Source organism: Tenrec ecaudatus, chromosome 16 (assembly GCF_050624435.1).
Source record: "Tenrec ecaudatus isolate mTenEca1 chromosome 16, mTenEca1.hap1, whole genome shotgun sequence".
NCBI classification, from domain to species: Eukaryota; Metazoa; Chordata; class Mammalia; order Afrosoricida; family Tenrecidae; genus Tenrec; species Tenrec ecaudatus.
The window spans coordinates 45,690,109-45,708,525 of NC_134545.1; the positions used below are offsets into that span (position 1 = coordinate 45,690,109).

At 43.7% G+C, this 18,417-nt stretch overlaps 1 protein-coding gene across 3 annotated transcripts in view; it reads right to left on the reverse strand.

Annotated features, from left to right (window-relative positions):
* The window catches only part of SEC24C (SEC24 homolog C, COPII component), a 29,058-nt gene that overhangs the window by 6,734 nt on the left and 3,907 nt on the right, over positions 1–18,417 (reverse strand). For all 3 annotated transcript variants that reach the window (XM_075533605.1, XM_075533607.1, XM_075533606.1), the window contains exons 3-8: positions 14,720–14,855; positions 6,463–6,638; positions 5,907–6,260; positions 5,309–5,445; positions 1,209–1,320; positions 843–970 (exon numbers count right to left, since the gene is read on the reverse strand). In XM_075533605.1, the coding sequence (XP_075389720.1) occupies positions 843–970; positions 1,209–1,320; positions 5,309–5,445; positions 5,907–6,260; positions 6,463–6,638; positions 14,720–14,855 (1,043 nt within the window). The remainder of the gene's footprint in view (positions 1–842; positions 971–1,208; positions 1,321–5,308; positions 5,446–5,906; positions 6,261–6,462; positions 6,639–14,719; positions 14,856–18,417) is intronic.

The following is an 18,417-nucleotide window of genomic DNA, read 5'->3' on the forward strand; positions in this document are numbered from 1 at the left end:
ACTACTCCTTAAAAGAAAAGTGGGACCATGAAGTTGGCCACACTATGCCAGGGGCTGCCATGAACATATGGAAAGAAAGCCAAAGATTACCTAAGATTATGGTTTCTGGCCCTTTCTCTAAATCCCTTCCCTCTTGCCCTCGCGATCTGGACTCCTCCCTTCCCAGCCACAGATCTAAGTGACCTTTGTCCTCCCTCACCCTTGGGTTTCCATGGTACCAACTGATGCCCGAGGTATATGTCACCCTACAGAGAAGAGAGCAGTAGCCAAGTGTCCGATCATCTCCACTGAGAACCAGTAAGAGAGAAAGAGAAAATAAAATGCAAAAGATGGAAGTGTGACGCAAGGTGAGTCGAGTTTTCCGTCACAGACTCCCATCCTAAGTCAGATAAGACAGGCATGAGCATGAGCTGCTGCTTGGGTTTTCAGGTGGATTTTAGACAATAGTTGGCAGAGGGAAAAACGAACAGGTTCTCATCTTTTTTTCTTACATAACATCCCTAACCTACCTGGATGCTAGGGCAGCATATAAGCAAAAACAGAATGCCTTTCTAATCATCTGGATAATCATGCTGTGAGAAACTCCTACATGCCCACTGTCTCATTCCTTACAGATTGGGCTCTGCCATTGCTCCCAGCAATACCTGGGGCTTTAGCTTTCGTCTCTCTTTGATTATCCTCTCCAGACACGGGTCCTGGGATAGAAAACTCCTGACGCTACCCTTCCCTTCTTACCCAACGAAGACTTCTTCCATTGTGACAGCCAGAGTCACGTCTAATAAGAAACCTATTTCCCTTCCATCTCTCCCTTCCATCAGGCTCTAGGCCCCCTCCTGACTCACCTCCTCTGGAGGCAGCCTTGCCAAAGGCTTGATGATGGCCGCCAGGGGCACCTGAGCCTGCTTAGCCATGTCAGATGTGCAAGGAATATTATAGGATGTGCATCGGATGTACCGGGGACTTGCATTCCCTGAAGGAAAAGGTAGAAAACCCGAGTCAGATGACAGAATCCCCTACTACCGACATCAGCCAGCTCTCCACTGCTGATCCACCCCATTGCTCCAACAAATGCTAGAACAGATGGTACCATCCATTCCCTCAGAGACCAATGAAGCATTGGTGTCTGATTAAAAACTGGTGAAAGGCCCATCAACAGCTGATATTCTTGCAGGAAAAGCCTCCAAAGTCCATGTGGACGCCCTTCTTACCTTGGTCTTTCACCTGGAAGTTGGTGGTGACTAGGGGTGGCACCTGGCCCCGAGCTCCGGTAACAAATGGCTCTGAACCACGATTGTTCCTGTCGTCCTCAATGACCTGAATCTGCAGGGAAGGAGGGAAGCGAGTGAGCGGAGAGAAGAAAAGGAGGGGCCACGTGCCAGGAGTAAGAAAGAGCCTGAGATTTGACAAGGGGCATCACATGCACCGCCTGCTTTCCTTCTGGAGCTCACAGAAAGTGCGAAGATGCCTGAGCCAGGAGCACAGGCTGCGCAGGCAACACTGAGTGTGGACTTGCTCTATGAACCAGCCCCCAGCCCCGTGAATGGCGATCACGGCCTTAGGCGCCCACTCCAGGAGAGCTCCAGCTCTAATCATGATCTTCTCAACAGGAGCAGATTCCAGTCCCCACCCGCACTGGCCACTGCCACCCTGCTCCCAAAGACACATTCTGATTCACAGCAGGAAAGCAGCTAACAGTAACCATGTAAAAATGGATCTCCCTGAAATGAATCTACACTCAATGAAAGTAAGTACAAGGGACAGGGTGAGGGGAGGATAAAACAACCAGAAATGATCAGGAAAGGTGAAGAGAAGGTGCTGCCTTCTTTTCAGGTAAGCATCTATATTTATGTATGTGGGAAGGGCCTAAGTACCCAATCTATGTAGCCCAATTCTACACCTTAACAGTGAAAAATGTAAACAGAAAAAACAAAACTATAAAGCTGTTGATCAAACCCTTGTGACTTTGGGTTGGTTACTTTAGTAAGAGCAAAGGAAGGAAAGGGGGACACTACTATCTCACAGCAGGAAAGGTTGAAGCATACAAATATAGAGTCCGAAAGACTCTCAAGTGAGAGAATGGCCTACACGTTCCCAAACTAGCAGTCCCTCTTCCTGTAAAAAATGCCAGTTTGGGACACCGTGAACATGTACATTGGTAGCCACCTACCCACAGGTCTCTTCACAACAAGCTGTGGACATATCAAACACAAAGTGGAAAGATCTATTGACTGCTCAGTTTGTGCTATTACATCCCAAGTCATTTGCAGGCTCCTGGAAAAGCCAGCATGTCCCAAACCAAAATTTAACATGCCACTTGGCCCTCCCCCTTAAAATCTGATCTCATTATTACTGGTGCTATAGCAAAGGTAGTGGTGAGGAAACTAAATGGTGCCAGCATCTGGGATCTTAAAGGTTTTGTCTTCAAACAAGCAGTCATCTCAGTGAGGTATCAACTAAGTCCACATGGAAGAAGCACGCCAGCCTGTGTGATCCAAGGACTGTATATAATAAAATCCAAATCCAAAGGAGGGAATGGTATCAGAACTTAAAATTGTGACTACCTGCTATGCAGAAAGCTTGGATGACGGTGGAAGCCCAAAATCTATCTGTGGGGTCCTTACATGAATTAAGTCTCTAGTGCATCCCCTCTGACTATAGTCAAGGGATATGAATACTTTCTTCATCAGGCAGAAAGCATTGTAAAGTCGATTATGGCAGTTACAATGCAGTTAAAATGCAGCCTCTTATCATTAAATTTTCCTTTTGACCCATTTTAAAGTTGTTTCAGTTTTTAAAAAAGGTGCAAGGGAAATGCACATGGATTAAGTCTCCAGTGAAACCCCTCTGTCCGATAAACCCCTCGGGACCAATAATGAGGGTAGCAATACCAGAAGGGGAAGGGGAAGGTAGGGGAGAAAGGGGGAACCCATCACAAGGATCTACATATGACCCGCTCCCTGGGGAATGGGCAACAGGAAAGTGGGTGAAGGGAGACGTCAGACAGTGTAAAACATGACAAAATAATAATTTATAAATTATCAAGGGTTCATGAGGGAGGGAGGTTGGGGGTAGAGGGGAAAAATGAGGAGCTGATACCAAGAGCTCAAGTAGAAAGAAAATGTTTTGAGAATGATGATGGCAACAAATTTACAAATGTCTTTGACACAAGCATGTATGAATTGTGATAAGAGTTGTATGAGGCCCCAATAAAATTATTTTTAAAAGGAAAAAAAGTGGGGGGGGGGGAAACCCTTTGTCCAGGGATGTGAACAGTCTTGGTATCTTGCAGAGTGCAGTTAAAAGTGGATTATTGTAGCAGTTAGGTTTGACCCATTTTAAAATTTGTTCTAGTTTTTAATATTTTTTTCTTTATTTACAGTTGGGGTTTTTCTGCTTTACTTTGTTATTGTTGTTAGTTTTGGGCGTGTTTTTCTGAATATGAAATCCAGGATAGGTAAATCTGTAGAAAGAATAAGTGAATTAGTGGTTACTTGGGGGTATGTCAGGGGAGACTGGGGGAAGTGGGAGCTAATAGCAGTGAGCACAAGGAAGAAGAAAATGCTCTGAAACTGACTGGTGAGGACTACACAGCTCTTCTTCGTGTGACTGAACTACTGAACTGCACGCCACGTGAATTTCATGCCAATAAAACTTTGAAAAGAAAAAAGGGTAAACAGGAGAGAGAAGATGGAGGGCAGGCCTTTGGAAGGTTTGTTAAGTTGGTTAAGTTGTAGATGCCAAAATGATGATCCAATATGTTAACCCCACCCTAATTCACAGGAAAATGATTTTTTTTAATGCTAAAATAAACCCTCAAATCTGATCTCATATACCAACCCATACTTGAACCACCAACTGACACCTTGCTACCTCTTCATTACATGGTGACTTGGGACGTGCATATCCTTCTAGCTTGACAAAGCAAGGCTCTGGAGAGCAAAGGAAAGAAGACAGAAAGATGGACATGGTGGGTGAGGTGATGAAGTCACAGGCATGCATGGGTGACACTGACACAGGGATGGCACGCACACCCCACCCCACTCCCACCCCCTGCACTTACTGGACTAGGAATGGCATCAGGATCTATTCTGTGCCTGGTTTTCTGCTGAGGAGGCAGCTCATTGAGTTGCTTTTAGTGTTTTAATAAAAAGGCAGCAGGGGAATACAGGGAGGGAGACAAAAGAACAAGAAGCAGATGTTAACTTCTCTCAACCCTCATGGGTTAGACAGGAACAGCTGGAGCCAGCTCATATTACTGAAAGCAGGTCCTTCTAGATCTGAAATTCCAACCCTTTGTGGCCCAACCCAGAGGCTGTGATGGCTCCGACTATGATGTAGAAAGATAAGGAAAGGGAGGAAACAGGAAGCAAGCAGGGATCACATCAAGAGGGGCTGAATTGGAGAAGCCTTAAGAGAAAGCAGAGGGACAGTCCCTCAAAAAGGCCAAATCTCCCCCTCTATGAACTGAGAAGCCTCCCTCACACCCAGCCACATTCTCCTTGTCACGGACTGAAGGGCGGGGAGAGGAAGGTGGGGACAGCTTACGTAATCTTTCTGAGTTCTCCCTAGGTAACAGATGCCCTCACCATGTGTTTCCCAAAGGAAAAGGGAAGAGAACAGAATGAAATATGACAATGGCTAAGCATGGTGAGGCAACTGACACAGCAAATGTTTGCAGACAAAACTATACAGTAGCCCCTCCGTAGGTGTACAGCCCCCCTCTATTCTGAGTACAACAACAAGTGTCTAAATCCTAATGATACTCAGGGCGAGAGTCTCCCTCTTCCTGGGAGAAGCAGCTTCCCCATTGGAAGTACAGACACACACTGCCCTTATAAACTGTAGATCAATTCCCCATTCACACCGAAAGAGGATAACCAAATGTATCAACTTCCAAGGAAAGGCAGAGAGAAATTTACACCAGAGAATAATTCTCGCCTATTCTAACCATTAGGAAGAATACTATCCTACCAGGTCTACAAGGGACAAGACTTGGACCGCTACTATTCCATAGAAGGGCAGAGGTGGCCAATCGTGGTAAAATGCAACATTCAGCCCAGAACTACTGACAATGGTGATCACTCTGAGCTTCCCTTCCTTTCCTGCCCAGTTATGGAATAAAATACGTCCCCAAATACTCCTAGGGTCTTAAGTTCCAGTTCAAAGAGTCAGAAATTACATTTAGGTTCTATGTCTTATAAAAAGATGAACGAAAAAGGAAAATAATCAGGAAATGCTATGCAAATAGTCCTCCTAGGTTGTCCTATTCACCTGCCCCTTCCCCAGGACCACATAAAAATCCACTTACGGGGCTGGGGATAGCATCAGGATCCAGGCGCTTTGGAGGCAGTGACTGGGGAGGCCCTGGCTGGCTGCCAAAGGTGGGCGCTCCAGGATAGGGACTTCCATAATTGGGCTGAGGGCCCCGGACTGATCCAAAGGAACCTGCGAGACAAGGAAACAAAATCTTTCCTTATATCCTCTGAAAGCCTCAGGGAAATGACTAGACTCCTGCAATACAGAATTATGAGTTACGATAATACTGGTGAAAGACCACACTAGCTAAGTCTCATGAACCCAAAGCCAAAACACTAACTCACTGCCATCAAGTCAAATCCGATTTGTAATGACCCTATACAGGATTCCCCAGATCCTACATAAGAAATCTATATGGGAGCGGATGACTTCATCTTTTTCCCAAGGAGCAGGTAGGGGCTTTGAACCACTGACCTTGTGATTAACAGTCCAGCTCCTCACTCAAAGCACTATCAAGGCCCCTTATTAACCCCACATCCCACTAATAATAATACCCTGAAGCTATCCATCTACTATACCACTAAACAAACTTTCCAAACAACAAACAAAATATCATGTGACTACCTGAACAAACCTTGGAAAAGACTCACCATTTTGTTGCAGCTGATATCCTGGCTGAGAGGAATGCATAGAGGGTGGTGGTCCTGGAGGCCCAGTCATCTGGGTGCCAGGAGGCAGAGCTTGAGGAGGAGGTGAGGACACATGATTGGGCTGGCTCATAGAGGGCCCCCCAAAGCCCTGTCCAGGCAGGAGTGGCCCAGTCATTGAAGGCATCCGAGGACCTCCTGAAGCTGGAGGCGTGAAGCTGGAAGCCTGAGGTGGGGCAGATCGCTGGGGAGGCTGCGCCCCAGGATGACCCTGGGCCAGACTAAGGGGAGGAACCTGGCCCTGAGGATAAGAGCCATACAGTCCCGAGTTAGGGAAACTTCCTGATGTCGGTGAGCCTGAGGAGTAAAAGAGGTACAGTCAGAATCCTAGTCGTGCTGCCTCTTTGTTCAGTAAATCACTTCCCTTTCCAAACCAGAGGCGCAGCTAGCTATGATGATTCCATCCTCTGGGGCTCAGAGACATATAAAATAAGAGTCAGGGATACGCCTCAGAGCAGGTGGCTCTGTAAACATCTCTGTGGTCACAACTACTACTCACCATAGCCCAGCCCTGTATGGGAAGGAGCTGAGGCTGTAGCACCACTGATCTGCATTCCTGCCAGCTGAGCAGACACCTGTGAACTTGTTGGGGGAGGGCCATAGGGCTGGAGCACAGCTGGCTGATTGAGCGCAGGGGCCATCGGGGCCGATCCAAATGGCTGAGACCCAGGGTGCCTAGGACGAAAAGGAAGGCATAGGTGCAGCTGAGTCCGTGCCAACTCCTAGCATCCCTACGTACACCAGAACAAACCACTGCCCGGGCCTGCGCCTCCTCACAACCTTTCCTAGGTCTGAGTGCATTTTTGCAGCCACTATGCTAATCCGTCTCATCAAGGGCCTTCATCTTTCACTGCCCTTCTACTTGACCAAGCGAGATGTCCTTCTCCAGGTCTGTCTCCTGACAACATGTCCAAAGTATGTGAGATGAAGTCTTGCCATCCTTTCCCCTAAAGAGCATTTTGGCTGTACTTCTTTCAAGACAGAGTGTTTGTTCTTTTGGCAGTCCATGGTCCTTTCAATAGTCTTCATTAACACCATAAATCAAATACATAAATTTTTCTTCGGTCTTACTTATTAAATGTCCAAATTTCAAATGCATAGAAGGCAACTGAAAATGCCATATGGATTGGGTCAGCCCACCTTAGCCCTCAAAATAATATCTTTGCTTTTCCATACTTCAAAGAGGTCTTGTGAGCAGATTTCCTCAATGCAATACATTATGTCATCTCTTACTTGCCCTTCCAAGGGCACTGATTGTGGATCCAAGCAAGATGAAATCCTTGACAACTTCAATCTTTTCTGCACTTATCATGAGGTTACCTATTGGTCCAGTTGTGAGGATTTTGGTTTTCTTTACATTGAGTTGTAATCCACACTGAAGATAACAATTTTTTATCTTCATGAGCAAGTGTTTCAATTCCTCCTACTTTGAGCAAGCCAGATTGGATCATCTGTTTATTACAGGTGCCACTACTGATGTTGCAGTCTTCTTCAAATAATACAGCTTCTCTGGTGATTTGTTCAGCATACAGATTGAATAAGTATCATGAGAGGACACAACCCTGCCGTACACCTTTCCCGAGTTTAAAGCATGCAGTAGTTCCTTGTTCCATTTGCACAACTGCCTCTTGATCCATGAAGCGTTCTGAAGTTCCCAGGCCTCTTCAGGCGATCCGTAGTTTGTTATAAGCCACACAGTGGACTGCCTTTGCGTGGTCAATGAAACACCAGTTTTCTTTCCGGTGTCTCTGCTTCAAAGCTGGGAGGAGTTCCGGGTCATAGAAGAAGCTTCACAGTCTCTTATTCTCATCCTAGACTCTGCTATAGCTTCATACTGTTATTGATGGACAAAGTTCCTGCTTATCTTCACTATGCTTATTCATGGCAAATACCATTTTCCACCAGGTTCACTCTACACACACGGCCAGCACCCTCAGATCAAACACTATTTACTCTGCTAAACTGTCCCCTCTCTGCCTCCATCCTGGTAGCACAGTGGGCACGTGGCTGGCGGCAGTTTGCAAACACCAACCACTCCTCAAGAGTCCGAAGTGGTGTCTGCCTCCACAAGGACGACAGCTGTGGGGATACCAGGAAGCGATTCCATTGTGTCCTAGAGGGCTGTTCTAGAGTCCACTTGAAGGCAACTGTAGTTGGGTGGTTTTTTTTTTGTTTTGGCCTCAATTCTCTATTGGCAAATCACTTCCGTTTTTTAATGTGAAGCCCTGGCGGAGCTGAGCGAAGGGGCACAAAGTGTGCACATCTAACAGACTTATAAGTGAGACCGGCTGTATGCATTTGACTCAGGTTTCAAAATGAAGGATTTACCACCTTATGCTGAGAAAGAAGTCAGGGAAACTGTTGAAATCAGAGGAGCAGGTCACCTGAGTTTGGCAGTCTGTACCAACGTGAAAGCTTACATTCAGTCCAATAGAAAAGGGCCAGAACAGTAAGACACAAACCAGGTAACCCGCCAGCCGGGATTGCCTTGCAAAGCACTGTTCTTGGGTATCTTTGTTGGGTACTTCCACCAGATGTACATTTAAATATAAGTACAAAATCACTACATACTACCTGCATGAGATTACGCTGATACCTCATGGTGGTATTACTGCAGATTTCTGAACAATCTACAATTGCAAACTACCCACTCAACATCTCTACTCAAAGAGTTAATAGCTGTTTTAAATGTATACTGTCCAAAATAAAGCCCTTCATTCTGCCTTCAAAACCCGCTCCATCTTAAGTAATCTTACTCAGCACATTTACCAGCTGCTTAAAGCCAAGAGGATAAGAAATATCCATAATTCCATTTTTCTTTTAACTTACATTAATTCTGTTACCTCAAACTGTAAATAGTATCCCGAATCTGACTCTTTACCACCTCTCCTGCTACTATCCTAAATCAGCAGTTCCAACCTTCCTAATGCCGAGACCCTTTAACACAGTGCCTCAAGTTGTGGTGACCCCCCCCCCAGCATAAGATTATTTTCATTGCTACTTTATATCTGTAATTTTGCTACTGTTATGAATTGGGCGACCTCTGTCAAAGGGTTGTTCGACCCCCAAAGGGATTGCAACCCACAGGTTGAGAACCGCTGTCCTAAACCAAACCAAGGGGGAGAAGGGGTTGAGAACACTGATGACTGTATAATCCCACATGATGGGATTAAACAACAGAACTCTATGGGAAGGGAAGGGATATACTGGAATGAGTAAGAAATGTCTATATATATATATATATATATATATATATATATATATATATATATATATATATATATATATTTATTTATTTAAAACTGAAAAATAAAAAATAAAGCAAACCAACATCATCTACTACAATAGCCTCCTACTAGGATTCCCTACTGCTCTTGAATCAGCAAAGTGATTCTTCTCTTTTTAATATTTTTTTAATTATGAAAGAATAGAGAGAACATGGACAAAATAGTTTTTTTAATATTTCCAGTAATTACAATGGGGATAGTGATAGTTGTACTGAGACCGTGTGTGTAATAGGGACTATAATAAATGAAAACTTGTGGCATTGCAAAATTCTAATTCTACCATTCTCAACTCCGCCCCCAAACATTTTATTGTGGATTATAGGTAAACGTTTAGAGAGTCAATCAGTTTCCCATTCAACATTCTATACACATTTGTTTCACGACATTACTCAAAATCCCCTTGTAACAACACTCTTCCTACTCAATCCCTAGGTTTTTGCTTCCGTTGCTCCCTTCCTGCCCTCTGAGCCTGTGTCTTGGGGCAAATGTTGCACTTAGGGTCACATGTAGTTAACTGTTTTGAGGGGTAGGTTCCTCACAAGTATTCTTCTTAATGGTCTACTCAGTCATACGAACTAATTACCAGTGCGGAAGAAGCAGCCCAATGTCACAGGAAAGAAGTTAGGTAAAGGCTCTGTAGTCTTGAAGCTGCAGTGCCGATATAAACTAATCTCGGGTATTTTATCTTTACTAGGCAAGGGGGGTTCAAAAAGTTCATAGAAAAATGTAATTACAAGATAATGGAATTTTTCCGTAAACCTTTTGAAGGCCTCTGGTTTGAAACCCTTAGCTTTGCCCATTGAAAAAGCCTTAAAGCAACAGCCAATACAAAGGGTTCAAGACCACAGTCTCAGGGTACATTGAGGGGCGCAGAGCTGATGCCAAGGGCTCGAAAGAAAATAACTGTCTAGAAAAGAGTGATGGCAACATGTGCACAAGTGTGCCTGATACAATTGATGCATGGATTGAAATAAACATTGTAAGAGCTCTCAATAGAATGATTTTTTTTTAAAAAGGCTGACTGGCCTAACTGTCCACAAAAACAATGATGTACATCCTACTTTGGTGAGTATCAACTGGGGACCTTAAGATCTCATGCAGGTCATCTTAGGCACTGGTTCTCCTGTCCGGGGCAAAGAAGAGTGAAGAAAACCAAAGACACAAGGAAGCAATTACTCCAAAGGGCTAATGGACCATGTGAACCCTAGCCTACAGGACCCTGCGGCCAGAACTACCACTGCTAGCCATGCTGAATCGATCACACGAGGAAGTCCGGGATGAAGTGGCAAAAGATGGTGGAACAAAACTCAAAATTGTAAAAAAGACCCAGGTTTTCTGGTCTGACACAGACTAGTGTAACCCCCAAGATCATGGCTCTTAACTACACTTCAAGTCTGGAATTGAACTCACCTTCCTGCTAAATGCTAGACAGGCCTATGGGGTGAACAATAACACCAGGGAAGTATGCATTCATTAGATCAATTAGCCATCTGAGATCAAAAGGCCCAGGGATAGTATTCAGAAGGCAGGAAGGAAGGCATGACGGAAAGGATGAAGAAAAGCACAGAGAGGATGTGGATATTACAATCAATGTCACAAAAATTGTTGTCTAAATGTATTGTAAATGTGTTGTAAAGTGTAAAATGTGTTGTGAAAAATGTATAAATTGTTGAATGAAAACCAATTTGCTCTGTAACATTCACTGAAATCACACACACACACACACACACACACACACACACTCTGTAACATTCACTGAAATCACACATACACACACACACACAGGGGTTAATATGAGGGGGCTTCAAAAGTTTATGGAGAAATGGAATGAAAAGATAATGGAATTTTTCTGTGAACTTTTTGAAGGCCCATCATCAGTAGCAATGAGTATGTTTATCTAGCACCTTGAAATAGATGACTGAATTTTTTTTTTTTTTTAAGAAATGTACGACTGAACAAAAATGAAGGAATTCTTGTAGAAATAGCTAACTCCAGGTCTGAGGTATAAAACTTATGGATCTGGAGAAGATTTTTACACACAATATAGACATGAACCTGTAAAACCATCCTAGACTATATGAAGAACTCCTATGATCAATTAGAAAAAGGTAACTCCATTGAAAATAAAACAACAAACAAAACTAGAATTTAGATCGTTAAAAGTAGAGATACAGATAGTGAAAGACCCTATGAAAAAGCTATACAGCTCATAAGTAACTCGCAAAGTACAATTTAAAATGATCATACTTAAAAGACTTCTAGAATCATGTCAAAAGGACTCAGTGCTAAAAGTTCAGAAACTCCCATTGGTCAAAGATGGGGGGCACTTTGACCTTTTGACTGAAACGCTCCACCCTTATTTAAATTCACACGTGCATAAGAATGAACAAGAAGAGGAACTGATAGTCTTCACTGAGTAACAGGGGGACCAATTCACTACCTTGAAAACTGGTAAAGAGTTAAGGATTTATTCTACATATCCTATATGAATTGCATAACCAGTAAGCAACTAAATAACAAATTGAGAATTATCTCTTTATAATGGAATTCAAAGTAACAAATGAAAAAGAAACAAAAGAATTAACTGCTTCTTTACAATTATTAATTGCTCCTTATATAGAAATCAACTACTGTTAATAGCACAAAGAGACGATTAGATATTTATGTGGTTCCCCTGTCTTGGTCCATAGTCCTCCACAAGGATGGAACCCTAAGTCTGTTCCAGTCTCTGTTTCCAATTGCCACTTTGTAGGAAATACACAAGGGGAACATTTTGAATAGTAACATGAATATGGAACTAGGAAAATTCAGACTATAGGAAATTCTTCAGATCCATTAACCTGGGTGTTTTAACAGATAGGGAACAAACAAAAAACAGAGATAGAGGGGGAATTAACAACAACAACAAAAGCCAAGGATACCAACTTAAAGCAACTACAGGACAGAGTGAAACTGCCCCTGTGAATTTCCCAGACTACAACTGTTTGGGGAGTAGAAAGCCCCTCTTTCTCCCAGAGGAGAAATACAAACTCAGAAGACACCACAAAAAATTTTAAAGTAGGTAAAACTAAATTAGTTATTAAGGAATGCAAGTTTGTGTGTAAACTATTTTTAAGAGCATACAAGGTTACTATCCTGACTGAAAGTTGGGATAATAGGGTTTTTTTAGGAGAAAGAATGGTGAATGAGTTGGGGGCACAGAGAAGAGTTAAGTGGCAGAGTGGTTCTTTTTTTTCTATTTCTTGGTATAGGTTGCAATTCAAAGGGTGTTCATGTTATACTGACTCACTAAGCCATGTGTTTTATATCACAATGAGAATGAGCAATCGAATGAAGGAGTAAATGGATCATGTTACACCCAGCTTAAGACTCTCCGATGGCTTCTCACTGCTCCTAAAATCCCATGTAAAATTAGCATGGCTTATGTCACTACACGTTTCCACCTCCTCTCTTCCAGGGTCCTCTCTGCTCTAGTCACACTGTCTTGCTTTTCCTCAGCATCCATGAGTTCCTACCTCCGTGCCTTTGTACTTGCTGCTGCTTCTACCTAAGAACTCTTCCCTCAGATCTACCTGCATGGCTTGTGCTCATCACTTCTCAGAGGCTTCCTTGACCAGGATCTAAACACCAGCTCTCTACCTCATCAGTCATCTCTAGATCCCCACCTGGTGTCATATACATCTGTCTACTTGATACCGTTTATGTCCTTGTCAAGAAAGTAAACTTCATGGAGCCAGAGACGTATCCTCAACTTCGAGAGGAATGACCACATGTTGTTGCTAGGTGCCAGCGAGGTGGCTCTAACCCTACGCAGAGAAGGAAACACTGCCGCGCCCAGCACCATCCTCACAGTTGTCCTATGGTTGAGCCACAGGGTCAGTCCACCTCACTGAGGGCCTTCCTCTCGCACCCTACCCTCCTACTCTACCAAGCATGAGGTCCTTCTGCAGGGACTGATCACGCCTGACAACATGTATGGGATACAGAAAGGTTTTTCCCCAGGCTGTCCCCCAAATATATGCCAAACTTAAGACGATGCATGCAACACAAGGTAAATGACAGCATACTTGGAGATCAATGTCAACGTCAGCTGCTTAGAGGTTATCAGCCATCTAGAGCAATCAGACTCTATAGTCTGTCCCACCCTAAGGGGGCACACTCCCTTCTGATAAGGTCCGTGGATTGTCTCCCTGAAGGAGAGCCCAGAGACAAGGTCAAGCCAACTCAAGGAGGACAAAAGTTAGGCTGCCATCTTGAATTTAGGGTCCCCCAATCTTGTCACGTGTCCCCTTAGTGCCATGCCTCCAAATTGCATGCACACCTCTAATTTGTCTCCCTCTGATTAATGTATGCCGATTGTACAACCCCCCCCCCTTATGATGTAGTCAGGAGGCTTGCACGTCCCCAAGTATATATATGCTGTGAATGGAAATATATTCTGGTCCACCCTCTCTCTGCATGGACCTGGATGGTGAAATCAAGGCCATCCCGGGGGTAAGCATGTTACCATAAAATGTGTCTGACTCCTTTATTTAACTCTATCTCTCCTGTCTTCTATGACTTTACTATAATCTTTATATAATATCACCATACAACTGCACCTTCAGACCCTGTGGTTGTTAGAGGCTGGTTTACTCTGACAAACATGACCACCTCATAGTAGTACAAAGTAGCTATTTCAAGTTAATTAATTAATTAATTCCCTATATTGCTTCTCGCAGCTTCCTAATACACTGAGTAGAGAGAGCTTCCCAACCTGCTTCCAGGCTTCGAGTCACTACTTAAAATGTACATTCTGGACAATAACAGAGCTCGAAAGTAACAATTCCATTACCACACATCCCACACACAGTTAGTTTTTATTCTTTTTTTATGGTGGGGGGGGTGTAGACACCCACAATAGCTCAAAAGAGATGAGTTTCCTTCATAAATGTAATTCCACACACAAAGGCTAGCTGAGCATGCACCAACTACTTTTTCATCATTTACGTGTTTTCTGTTGTATACCTTTCTTCATTACTGGCCTCGCCCAAACATAACTGATCAGTCCTACCAAATGCCTGATCAAAAGAAAAGTTCGAAGTCAGGTGAGACACAGATACTCCTATCCTAGAGTTTCCTTTCTCCTTCACCTTGAAGACAGGATCAGTAAGAACCACAACTACAAGATGTATGTCTGTCAAGGAAGGGGAAAAAAAAACACACAAAACCCTCTGTACATAGAAAAGAATACGTGAAACCCAAGCACTAAGCTGGGTCAATAAACCAAAGCGATGGACAAGAGCAGCACCTGTAACTTGAACACTGGTGGGGGAAAGGGCAGGAATGGGAGGTTGGGGAGAAAGTACAAAAAGTCCAAGGCCATTTTAGAAAAGGGGATCTACAGGCATGGCAATGACAGGGCACTAACAAGAAAATGGATCTTCACACCTTTCTAATCCAATTGCTTTATGTGACCCAAGTACATACCTCTGCATCTGCACAGTGGAGCTCGGCCCATTCTGCACATCTCCCTGGCCAAATTGGCCATACGTAGCCTGGCCACCAGAGGCCTGTGCTGTTGAGGGTGCAGGTGCCCCTGAGGGTGGTGGGGCTCTTGAAACACCTGAGAGTAAAGAAGAAAAATGAAAAAAATTTAAAAAAAATTAAAAAAAAAAAAGAAGAAAAATGAAGTGATTGGGAAATAATTTCCTCTTCCACCTAAGTCAGGAATGCAGAGTCAAGGCCCCTCAATTCCCAGGCTAGCAAGTTTACAGGCTCATAATCCCATGAATGAAGGGGAGGCCAGGTCTCCTTGAGAAGGACTCTATCATACTTCTTGAAATTTATACTGTTAATCGTTCTCCTGGTCTCTCCAAAATGACCTAGAGTCTTTTACTAGCTTTTGAGGGATTATTAGACACCGACTAATGCCAGGAGACCAATCAGAGTAGAAGCTTGTGGAGGCCAGGTGATCAATGGAGTTTTATCTAAAGTCCATCTCACAGTGGACACAATGGGCCCCCAAACCAACTCTGCAGTTCTTTCCCCAGTTCTGTATGCCTACCTGGAATAAACATGCTCAGCAGCTGACAGCCCTTTCCTAACCCAAGAGCACGGCTTTGTAGTAAAATGACACCATCAGCATTCAATTCTAGCTACAGAGGTACTGTAAACAGAGATGCCGGTCAGAGAGACGCTGCCCTCCCAGACAGGTATACTAGGGTGTAGCTGACCCCCAAGAATGTAGGACTTCCTGTGATCACCTTCCCCTTCGACTTAAAAACAGCCTCAGATCCTTACGCTAGATTTAAAAAAATCAACACTTGTACAGATTCTACTCCAGAACTTAAGAGGCTTGCAGCACATATGAGAAAGGTGCACAGAAGACAGGCTGCCAAGAGAAGCATCTCCAGGGGAAACTATCTGTCACCTTCTTCATACAGTCTTCTGATTCTACTCCTGTCTGCTCGGTCTACCTCCAAGGGAGGACAATAGCGCGTGGTTCAAGAGGGTGGCTCCCTTAAGCTGGAAACCTTGTCTCCCTGCCCAGGCATTCAGTCAGGACCATGTGCCTGCTCCCTCCTAATGCTGCCTCGTGTCTCCTCACAAAAGCCGAAGTCCCCTTTGCACAAAACTGCACTCATCCTCTCCACTCCTCAGCGCCAGAGCTCCCGTCAAGCTACATCTCTTTCCTGCACCGTCTACCCAAATGCACCATCTCTTTCCTGCACCGTCCTCGTCAAATGCACCATCTCTTTCCTGTACCATCTTATCCAAATGCACCATCTCTTTCCTGCACCGTCTACCCAAATGCACCATCTCTTTCCTGCACCATCTTATCCAAATGCACCATCTTTCCTGCACCATCTACCCAAATGCACCATCTTTCCTGCACCGTCTACCCAAATGCACCACCTCTTTCCTGCACTGTCCTCGCCAAATGCACCATCTCTTTCCTGCACCATCCTACCCAAATGCACCATCTCTTTCCTGCACCATCCTACCCAAATGCACCATCTCTTTCCTGCACCATCTTATTCAAATGCACCATCTTTCCTGCACCGTCCTCGCCAAATGCACCATCTCTTTCCTGCACCATCTACCCAAATGCACCATCTTTCCTGCACCATTCTCCCCAAATGCACCATCCTCCCCAAATGCACCATCTTTCCTGCACCATCCTCCCCAAATGCACCATCTCTTTCCTGCACCATCCTCCCCAAATGCACCATCTCTTTCCTGCACCATCCTACCCAAATGAAAATAGGAAGAAAAAAAAATGTTTTTCCAAAGGGTTTGGCAAAGGTTTATTTTTTTTCTCTTTCCAGTCTTTTCGTGCAATACGTGGATTTGCAAACACTTGATTCTAAAAAACATGAAGTTCCAGACAAAGAGGATGGAACACGGTGATCCAGGCCTGAGGAAGCCTAGCAGGCAGAGTCCTGGAACACTCATTGCCTGAGATGGCGACTTCACAGTGGGTGGGAGGGTCCAGTTTGGGTTAGTGTGTGAAAGGGCAGGAAGTTCTAGTTTTTACTTGACACAGTGATTTTCCATCTTTGGTGGGCAGCCTAGTCCACTTAGAAGAAGCGCAAGATGTTGTCTATGCTACCAAATTAATGATAAGGCCACGATATCTGGACAATCCTTTAATGTAGTAGTTTTAATATCAGCATTCTTCCTTCTCCTGAAGGACAAAGTGTTTGAACTGAACTATAGCGAAGGCTAAGAAGAAAATGATTAGTTACTTGACACCAACTTTGACAAGCTGATCTGTTTTCTGTCCTAAAATATTCATTTTCATCAACCTCATTATCAAGAAGTCTCTATCAGAGCTAAATCGTATTTTTTGCATCTTCAGACAATTTTTCTTGCTCGGTCCCCTGTAAAAATAAGACACTAACGCAGCGGTTCTCAACCTGTGGGTCATGGACCCTTTGAGGGTGAATGACCCTTCCATAGAGGTCGCCCAATTCATAACAGTAACAAAATTACAGTTATGAAATAGCAATAAAAATAATGTTATGTCCCTAATAAAATGTAAAAGAAGAAAAGAGAAAAAAATGATTAGGGCAAAGACTGTACAGATGTGCTTTATACAATTGATGTATGTATATGTATGAACTGTGAAAAGAATTGTATCAGCCCCAATAAATTGTTAAAAAACAAACAAAACAAAACAAAACAAAAAAAATAAAAGAACCCCTGTCATGATGGGAAACTGAAAAAAAAAAAAGAAAAAAAATAATAATGTTATGGTTGGGGGTCACTACAACATGAGGAACTGTATTAAAGGGTCGCAGCATTAGGATGGTTGAGAACCACTGTCCTTGAGGGGAAAAAAATGAGGAGCTGATACCAAGGGCTTCAACAGAAAGAAATCATTATGAAATTGATGATGGAAACATATGTATAAATGTGCTTCATACAAGTGATGTATGGATTGTTATAAGAGCTGTAAGAGCCCCCAATAAAAGAAATTATTAAAAAAAAAAAGACACTACTGGGACCTACCTACAGGAACATGGTTGATTTGAGCATGCTCACTAACCAGGAAAGAATCAAATGTGTTTTCCTCTCAATTAGAAAGCTGCCTTTTCAGGTAATGCCTAACTCCATCTTGATAAACTAAGACTTGCGAGAGCAGAGGTGGACTCTGTCCAGTCAAAGTCCCAACCCTCCAGTAAGGCTTTCCCACACACCAGAGACCCAATCTCACCATCTCATGAATACTTTTTTACAAAGTCGTCATTAAAATAGGAGTATTTCATTCACTTCCAAAATCTTACCTATGCTTCCTTGGCATCTCATTTTCCTCATACTCCTTTATGGTAGGGATGGGGAACCTTTTCCGGTTGAGGACCATTTGAATATTTACAACATTCTCAGGTCATACTGGTCAAGCACTTAATTAACTCACCCCTAAAGTGATGGCTGGAACTGCTTCTCTTTGGTGAGGCGGGTGTTTGCTAATATTGGGGCTGAGCACCCGGTGTTCCCAACCCTTTTTTACATTTTATTAGGGGCTCATACAACTCTTATCACAATCCATACATATACATACATCAATTGTATAAAGCACATCTGTACATTCTTTGCCCTCATCATTTTCAAAGCATTTGCTCTCCACTTAAGCCCTTTGCATCAGGTTCTCTTTTTTTTCCCCCTCCCTCCCCGCTCCCACC